Source organism: Cherax quadricarinatus, chromosome 79 (assembly GCF_038502225.1).
Source record: "Cherax quadricarinatus isolate ZL_2023a chromosome 79, ASM3850222v1, whole genome shotgun sequence".
Taxonomy (NCBI): domain Eukaryota; kingdom Metazoa; phylum Arthropoda; class Malacostraca; order Decapoda; family Parastacidae; genus Cherax; species Cherax quadricarinatus.
Window position 1 is genome coordinate 3,472,817 of NC_091370.1, and position 10,258 is coordinate 3,483,074.

At 42.7% G+C, this 10,258-nt stretch overlaps 1 protein-coding gene across 1 annotated transcript; it reads right to left on the reverse strand.

Annotated features, from left to right (window-relative positions):
- Positions 1-1,341: 1,341 nt before the first annotated feature.
- Positions 1,342-3,010, reverse strand: LOC128702773 (endocuticle structural glycoprotein SgAbd-8-like). The gene is made up of 3 exons (XM_053797201.2): positions 2,909-3,010; positions 2,091-2,431; positions 1,342-1,772 (listed from the first exon to the last, which is right to left on the reverse strand). The coding sequence occupies exons 1-3, from the start codon at positions 2,915-2,917 to the stop codon at positions 1,493-1,495; spliced, it is 630 nt and encodes a 209-aa protein (XP_053653176.1). The 5' UTR covers positions 2,918-3,010; the 3' UTR covers positions 1,342-1,492.
- Between the last annotated feature and the right edge of the window lie 7,248 nt (positions 3,011-10,258).

Genomic DNA, 10,258 nt, shown 5'->3' on the forward strand with positions numbered 1-10,258 from the left:
ACCTCAAGAACATGAACCTCAAGAACATGAACCTCAAGAACATGAACCTCAAGAACATGAGCCTCAAGAACATGAGCCTCAAGAACATGAACCTCAAGAACATGAGCCTCAAGAACATGAACCTCAAGAACATGAGCCTCAAGAACATGAACCTCAAGAACATGAACCTCAAGAACATGAACCTCAAGAACATGAGTCTCAAGAACATGAACCTCAAGAACATGAACCTCAAGAACATGAACCTCAAGAACATGAACCTCAAGAACATGAACCTCAAGAATATGAACCTCAAGAACATGAACCTCAAGAACATGAACCTCAAGAACATGAACCTCAAGAACATGAACCTCAAGAACATGAACCTCAAGAGCATGAACCTCAAGAACATGAACATCAAGAACATGAACCTCAAGAACATGAACCTCAAGAACATGAACCTCAAGAGCATGAGCCTCAAGAACATGAACCTCAAGAACATGAACCTCAAGAACATGAACCTCAAGAACATGAACCTCAAAAATATGAACCTCAAGAACATGAACCTCAAGAACATGAACCTCAAGAACATGAACCTCAAGAATATGAACCTCAAGAACATGAACCTCAAAAACATGAACATCAAGAACATGAGTCTCAAGAACATGAACCTCAAGAACATGAACCTCAAGAACATGAACCTCAAGAACATGAACCTCAAGAACATGAACCTCAAGAGCATGAACCTCAAGAGCATGAACATCAAGAACATGAACATCAAGAACATGAATCTCAAGAACATGAGCCTCAAGATCATGAACCTCAAGAACATGAACCTCAAGAACATGAACCTCAAGAACATGAACCTCAAGAACATGAACCTCAAGAACATGAACCTCAAGAACATGAACCTCAAGAACATGAACCTCAAGAGCATGAACCTCAAGAACATGAACATCAAGAACATGAACCTCAAGAACATGAGTCTCAAGAACATGAACCTCAAGAACATGAGCCTCAAGAACATGAACCTCAAGAACATGAACCTCAAGAACATGAACCTCAAGAACATGAGCCTCAAGAACATGAGCCTCAAGAACATGAACCTCAAGAACATGAACCTCAAGAACATGAACCTCAAGAACATGAACATCAAGAACAGAGCCTCAAGAACATGAACCTCAAGAACATGAACCTCAAGAACATGAACCTCAAGAACATGAGCCTCAAGAACATGAACCTCAAGAACATGAGCCTCAAGAACATGAGCCTCAAGAACATGAGCCTTAAGAACATGAACATCAAGAACATGATCTGGAACATGAACATGAAGACTATGAATCTCAAGAACATGAACACTCCCATAGACTTAGACTTTGGTAATTGATACCAACAAACTGGTTTAAAAAGACACATTAGCAAATACTAGGACATATTTGTATAAGTCTCAGTGTTTTCTCACGTGTCATTTCACTCTTATAGGTATAAATATCGTTTTAGAATAGCTTGTCCTTATTTACCGTGGGGATTGGTAAGTCCTCTGTGGGGCAGGGACGGTGGGAGGAACTACATACTGGTTCGTCGGGGCAGGGGCTGGGTCAGGAGCTGGAGCAGAGTAACGGTTACTTGCTCCAGAAGCAGCGGCGGCAGCTTCTTGCTGTCGGGCAAACTCGATCTGGGCGATGGCGTGGGCTGGGAGAGGATGGGGCGTGGGTAGCAGGGGAGACTCCGGGCGATAACCTGCACCGTCAGCAACAAAGTTGAAGACTCCGGGAGTTCCATCGGGAAAAGTGAATCTGTGGAGAATGGTAATTTTATCCTCGGGTTTGTCACTCCAGTTCTTACACGAAGATGCGACAAATTTAACCCCAAACTGTGGCTGTATGACCATACATTCGTTATCGAAATGTTTATATATCTTCTTAGTGTATATTAATTATGGGTTTCTGATCCGAACTCCTAACAGTTTTTATAAAAACTAGATAGGGAGCCAAGGCCGGGTCAGCACTACTTGGAAAAGACCCGGGCGAAAAAAAATATTGTTAGTGTCGTATCTTTCAAGAGCAAAGATGATATTTAAGACAATGTATAAATATATAAGAAAGGATACTTACGACCATCCTCCTTGGACTGACACGGCTCCATTAGGGCCCTCGGGGGTGCCCTGCTCCTGACGACTGATACCGTCAGCAGTCTCGAAGGCGAAGCTGTAAGCTCCAGTGGCGTCAGGTCCTTGGCGATCATCTCTCAGGATCTCCACAGGCGCGAGTTTTGATCCGTACTCTAGTGCCGGGGCTGGAGCCTGCACTGGGGCCCGGTAGCTTGGGACCGGAGCAGGAGCTGGAGCTTGCACTGGGACATTATAGCTTGGGATCGGAGCAGGGGCAGGAATCGGGGTACCAATATTATACTGTGGAGCAGCAACAGCCACCGCCGCCAGAAGTGAGAAGATAATCTGCGGAATCCAACGAAGATATCAATAAACCTTTCGCTTATTCTTGCTTTGGCGAGAAAAGAATGTTAGAGATATTTGTACCAGTATTCTTGTCAATAGTGTTTTAGTGGCTTTATGCTGGTGAAATTATCTTTATCCAGGAACTGGAGGGATCCTCGCTCGTCTCGCTTAAACCTGATTGTCTAACTTTTGTGGGGTTATCCTAGGTAATTTACGCTATATATGATAATTGTGCTTATGTGTACCTGTGCCGAAATAAACTTACCCCAAACCTCTCCCATTCATCACGCACTGAATGACCCTTGTAAGTTTAGCGCTTCTCCATGAATATAACAATGGCTCAGTGGTAAATAAAGCATTTCAACAAAAGAAAATTCAGTGTCATGTTTATCCTTACACAGAGAGCATAATCTGTACTAGACCAGAGTGAGTCAACAGTAGTGGACACCAGCCTGAGCTAGGAAGGACCTGCCTTACCGTGATCATGTTGTGTTGCACTGGTTGTGGTGGCTCAAATGTGTCTCTTCCATCTGAACTACGATCATATATACATCTCGGATGCCCTCCTCAAGGTCAGCCGTTCGTTCAGTGTGAAAGAGAGAGAGAGAGGCCGGGCTGGGCAAGACTTGCCAACGCCTCCGGAGGTTCTAGCTTATGATGAGAAAGGGAACACTTGCACTCTTTTTAAGGTTACCCAGGTTGATGGTCAGCACTTTGGCATTAGAACAATAGCAGTTTTTACAGAACAGAAGAGTATGTACGAATAAAACAAAAATATTCAACATTAGGTGATCATGTACAAGCAATAAACAGAATTAATGACACGGTCTTGTGAAAGGGCGCAAAACAAGATCAGGAAGAGATGGACTCAAGACCAGACCAGTAACTATGATGCAATATGAGGGAGTTTTTCTGGATCCCATACTAGGTACGAGCTGACCAACAGGTCTTGAAGCGGAGCGATAGTCATTTATATAACCTGTGACTTCTCTGATAATTTTGCTTTGTTTGAAGTTTGATCCACTGATGAGTTTTAGTTACATCCATTCATCCATGTATTTCAAAATATCATATCAGCATAATACAAAATTCCGAGATTATATTACTGCTTGGAAGTATACAATGATGAATTATTTCCTGTATCCTAGTATTCTAAGCTTCTGTACATAAGAACATAAGAAAGAAGGAACACTGCAACAGGCCTACTGACCCATGCGAAGCAGGTCCATGTCCCCCCGCCGGATTAGCCCAATGACCCACCCACCCCGGATTAGCCCAATGACCCACCCACCCCGGATTAGCCCAATGACCCACCCAGTCTGGTCACCTCCACTCAAGGATGGAGCACGGCACCAGATCCAGCAGCACAAGCTAGTCAGGTCCAACTCACACCCACCCACGCCCACTCATGTATTTATCTAACCTATTTTTAAAACTACACAACGTTTTAGCCTGAATAACTGTACTCAGGAGTTGGTTCCACTCATCCACGACTCTATTACCAAACCAGTGCTTTCCTATATCCTTCCTGAATCTGAATTTTTCCAACTTGAAACCATTGCTGCGAGTCCTGTCTTGGTTGGAAATTTTCAGCACGCTATTTACATCCCCTTTATTCCTGTTTTCCATTTATACACCTCGATCATATCCCCCCTAATTCTACGCCTTTCGAGAGAGTGCAGATTCAGGGCCTCAGTCTATCCTCATAGGGAAGATTTCTGATACATGGGATCATCTTCGTCATCCTCCTCTGTACGTTTTCCAGAGCATTTATATCCATTCTGTAATACGGTGACCTGAACTGAGCAGCATAGTCTAAATGAAGCCTAACCAAGGATATATAGAGTTGAAGAACAACCTGAGGACTTCTATTATTTATACTTCTAGATATGAAGCCAAGAATTCTGTTAGCTTTATTGCGAACACTAATGCACTGTTGTCTTGGTTTTAGAAACATTCCGTGTTCTCCAACCATATATAAGACTTAGTAAAACACTGTGATGTTCTGATTATAATAATGTATACATTACTGACTAGTAGATAAAATAAAATATTCGAGGGTAATGGATTGATTACATCATTTTTACATATCGACTGCTTCTGCTGCCTCCTCTTTATTCGACTGAAGAAGCCTACTGTGTAGGCGAAACCTTTCGGAATAAAAATACCTGACTGTTGCACATGTGTCTCACTTATCTACTGTGATAGTCTGCTTTCTCTTTTACTCTGTTGTGGCCGTCTGAGTGTCGAGTAATTAAATCACGTTAAAAACGGTTTACATGAAGCACAGTAGAACACAACTCTGCCATTCTGCTCTACCAACTAAGATTATGTGTCTCGGCAAGATCTTGTTACAAGGACCTGGACCTTCTGTGCCCTTCCCAGGATCAAATCGAATTTCCCTCTACACATCCAATTAATGTAGTAGTAGTACTGTTCATAATAATAATAATAATAATAATAATAGTAATAATAATAATAATAATAATAATAATAAAATAATATATCTAGAAGGTATTGTTCTATTTCTAGGTCCTCTTTTTTTGTGTGTAGTAATAGACGGTATAAAATACCGACAAGTTGATGAATGAACATAGGCCTCCATATGAGTAGGGGGGGCCTATGCTGTTCAAAGATTTCGATTAAAATTTTGAGTACGAGAAAGGTACTTAGGCTTTATCCTATATTTATCTTGAGCCAAGGGTCTCTGAGCCTATGGGAACAAACATATAATGATGGACAAGTTCTCTATATTTTCTAGACTTTTGGGACTCCCTGAAGCTGGCAGCTGCCACTCCTTCCTCCCTGGTGTATTGGAGACAGGTATCAGCCAAGTTAGATGCACATGTGTAGTCCCACACCACCTGATTACCGTCTGTCCAGGTTTGAAGTGTTTTATATATATATATATATATATATATATATATATATATATATATATATATATATATATATATATATATATATATATATATATATATATATATATATATATATATATATATATATATATATATATATATATATATATATATATATATATATATTATTTTTTATTATTATCACACTGGCCGATTCCCACCAAGGCAGGGTGGCCCGAAAAAGAAAAACTTTCACCATCATTCACTCCATCACTGTCTTGCCAGAAGGGTGCTTTACACTACAGTTTTTAAACTGCAACATTAACACCCCTTCTTCAGAGTGCAGACACTGTACTTCCCATCTCCAGGACTCAAGTCCGGCCTGCCGGTTTCCCTGAACCCCTTCATAAATGTTACTTTGCTCACACTCCAACAGCACGTCAAGTATTAAAAACCATTTGTCTCCATTCACTCCTATCAAACACGCTCACGCATGCCTGCTAGAAGTCCAAGCCCCTCGCACACAAAACCTCCTTTACCCCCTCCCTCCAGCCTTTCCTAGGCCGACCCCTACCCCGCCTTCCTTCCACTACAGACTGATACACTCTTGAAGTCACTCTGTTTCGCTCCATTCTCTTTACATGTCCGAACCACCTCAACAACCCTTCCTTCAGCCCTCTGGACAACAGTTTTGGTAATCCCGCACCTCCTCCTAACTTCCAAACTACGAATTCTCTGCATTATATTCACACCACACATTGCCCTCAGACATGACATCACTGCCTCCAGCCTTCTCCTCGCTGCAAAATTCATCACCCATGCTTCACACCCATATAAAAGCGTTGGTAAAACTATACTCTTATACATTCCCCTCTTTGCCTCCAAGGACAAAGTTCTTTGTCTCCACAGACTCCTAAGTGCACCACTCACCCTTTTCCCCTCATCAATTCTATGATTCACCTTATCTTTCATAGACCCATCCGCTGACACGTCCACTCCCAAATATCTGAATACATTCACCTCCTCCATACTCTCTCCCTCCAATCTGATATCCAATCTTTCACCTAATCTTTTTGTTATCCTCATAACCTTACTCTTTCCTGTATTCACTTTTAATTTTCTTCTTTTGCACACCCTACCAAATTCATCCACCAATCTCTGCAACTTCTCTTCAGAATCTCCCAAGAGCAGTGTCATCAGCAAAGAGCAACTGTGACAACTCCCACTTTATGTGTGATTCTTTATCTTTTAACTCCACGCCTCTTTCCAAGACCCTCGCATTTACTTCTCTTACAACCCCATCTATAAATATATTAAACAACCACGGTGACATCACACATCCTTGTCTAAGGCCTACTTTTACTGGGAAATAATTTCCCTCTTTCCTACATACTCTAACTTGAGCCTCACTATCCTCGTAAAAACTCTTCACTGCTTTCAGTAACCTACCTCCTACACCATACACCTGCAACATCTGCCACATTGCCCCCCTATCCACCCTGTCATACGCCTTTTCCAAATCCATAAATGCCACAAAGACCTCTTTAGCCTTATCTAAATACTGTTCACTTATATGTTTCACTGTAAACACCTGGTCCACACACCCCCTACCTTTCCTAAAGCCTCCTTGTTCATCTGCTATCCTATTCTCCGTCTTACTCTTAATTCTTTCAATAATAACTCTATCATACACTTTACCAGGTATACTCAACAGACTTATCCCCCTATAATTTTTGCACTCTCTTTTGTCCCCTTTGCCTTTATACAAAGGAACTATGCATGCTCTCTGCCAATCCCTAGGTACCTTACCCTCTTCCATACATTTATTAAATAATTGCACCAACCACTCCAAAACTATATCCCCACCTGCTTTTAACATTTCCATCTTTATCCCATCAATCCCGGCTGCCTTACCCCCTTTCATTTTACCTACTGCCTCACGAACTTCCCCCACACTCACAACTGGCTCTTCCTCACTCCTACAAGATGTTATTCCTCCTTGCCCTATACACGAAATCACAGCTTCCCTATCTTTATCAACATTTAACAATTCCTCAAAATATTCCCTCCACCTTCCCAATACCTCTAACTCTCCATTTAATAACTCTCCTCTCCTATTTTTAACTGACAAATCCATTTGTTCTCTAGGCTTCCTTAACTTGTTAATCTCACTCCAAAACTTTTTCTTATTTTCAACAAAATTTGTTGATAACATCTCACCCCCTCTCTCATTTGCTCTCTTTTTACATTGCTTCACCACTCTCTTAACCTCTCTCTTTTTCTCCATATACTCTTCCCTCCTTGCATCACTTCTACTTTGTAAAAACTTCTCATATGCTAACTTTTTCTCCCTTACTACTCTCTTTACATCATCATTCCACCAATCGCTCCTCTTCCCTCCTGCACCCACTTTCCTGTAACCACAAACTTCTGCTGAACACTCTAACACTACATTTTTAAACCTACCCCATACCTCTTCGACCCCATTGCCTATGCTCTCATTAGCCCATCTATCCTCCAATAGCTGTTTATATCTTACCCTAACTGCCTCCTCTTTTAGTTTATAAACCTTCACCTCTCTCTTCCCTGATGCTTCTATTCTCCTTGTATCCCATCTACCTTTCACTCTCAGTGTAGCTACAACTAGAAAGTGATCTGATATATCTGTGGCCCCTCTATAAACATGTACATCCTGAAGTCTACTCAACAGTCTTTTATCTACCAATACATAATCCAACAAACTACTGTCATTTCGCCCTACATCATATCTTGTATACTTATTTATCCTCTTTTTCTTAAAATATGTATTACCTATAACTAAACCCCTTTCTATACAAAGTTTAATCAAAGGGCTCCCATTATCATTTACACCTGGCACTCCAAACTTACCTACCACACCCTCTCTAAAAGTTTCTCCTACTTTAGCATTCAGGTCCCCTACCACAATTACTCTCTCACTTGGTTCAAAGGCTCCTATACATTCGCTTAACATCTCCCAAAATCTCTCTCTCTCCTCTACATTCCTCTCTTCTCCAGGTGCATACACGCTTATTATGACCCACTTTTCGCATCCAACCTTTACTTTAATCCACATAATTCTTGAATTTACACATTCAAATTCTCTTTTCTCCTTCCATAACTGATCCTTCAACATTACTGCTACCCCTTCCTTTGCTCTAACTCTCTCAGATACTCCAGATTTAATCCCATTTATTTCCCCCCACCGAAACTCCCCTACCCCCTTGAGCTTTGTTTCGCTTAGGGCCAGGACATCCAACTTCTTTTCATTCATAACATCAGCAATCATCTGTTTCTTGTCATCCGCACTACATCCACGCACATTTAAGCATCCCAGTTATATATATATATATATATATATATATATATATATATATATATATATATATATATAAGTAGTCAAAAAAGCGGCTGAGCGGTGTATCCGGTTTTTAGGCATGCGGCTGAGCGGTGTATCCGGTTTTTAGGCATGCGGCTGAGCGGTGTATCCGGTTTTAGGGGTGCGGCTGAGCGGTGTATCCGGTCTAGGACCAGCAGCTGGAGGGTCACCTTTTTCACACCTAGGTGTTACTTCCGGTTTTGACCATGACCTCGCCCTCGAGACTACCTCACCCTTGACCCCCCAACCAATACCCCCACCCCCACGACCCCCCGCCTTGCGACCCCCGCCGTCGCGCCGCGCGCCCGCGCACCCGCGCCCAGCCCCGCCGCCCCGCGCGCCCCGCGCACCCGCGCGCCCCGCCCCGCCGCCCCGCGCGCCCTGCCCCACCCCGCGCGCCCGCCCGCGCCCCTTCGCGCCTTCTGCTGCGCCTTCTGCAGCGTCGTCCGGATCGCCCCCGCGCCTCGAATTTTTTTTTTCTTATGATCTCCTCGGATCAAGTTTTTGGATTCCCCCCTATGGGGTTTTCGAAATTCTCCATCTCCTTGGATCAAGGTTTTTGGATTTCTCCATCTCCTCGGATCAAGTTTTTTGGATTCCTCCCTATGGGGTTTTCGAAATTCTCCATCTCCTCGGATCAAGTTTTTTTGGATAATACCAAGACTCCATCTCCTCAGATCAAATTTTTTGGATTCCCCCTATGGGGGGTTTCGAAAAGTCTCCATCTCCTTGGATCAAGGGTTTTTGAATTTCTCCAATTCCTTGGATCAAATTTTTGAGGTTCCCCCTCTCACTTTCACCCCCACCCCAAAATTTCTCGATATTACCAAGTTTTTGGATTCCACCCTATGGGGGTTTCGAAAGTCTCCATCTCCTCGGATCGCCTTCTGCAGCGTCGTCCGGATCGCCCCCGCGCCTCGAATTTTTTTCCGATTTTTGTCGAATTTTTTTTGAATTTCATTTTCTTGTGCTCTCCATCTCCTCGGATCAAGTTTTTAAGGTTCCCCCTCTCACTTTCACCCCCATCCCAAAATTTCTCGATATTACAAGTTTTTGCATTCCCCCCTATGGAGGTTTTCGAAATTCTCCATCTCCTTGGATCAAATTTTTAAGGTTCCCCCTCCCACTTTCACCCCCCAACCCCAAAAATTTCTCGATGATACAAGTTTTGGATTCCCCCCTATGGGGTTTTCGAAATTCTCCAATTCCTCGGATCAAGTTTTTTCTCGAAATCAAAGTCTCCATCTCCTTGGATCAAATTTTTGGGTACCCCTCCTTTCACCCCCACCATCCCAATTTTTTTCACTCGATAATACAAAGACTCTACTTCCTCGGATCAAGTTTTTTGGATTCCCCCCTCTGGGGGTTTTGAATTTCTCCATCTCCTCGGATCCCCCTCCCACTTTCACCCCCCAACCCAAAAATTTCTCGATGATACAAGTTTTTGGATTCCTCCCCTATAGGGTTTTCGAAATTCTCCATCTCCTTAGATCAAGTTTTTTGGATCCTCCCTATGGGGTTTTCGAAATTCTCCATCTCCTCGGATCCCCCTCCCACTTTCACCCCCCT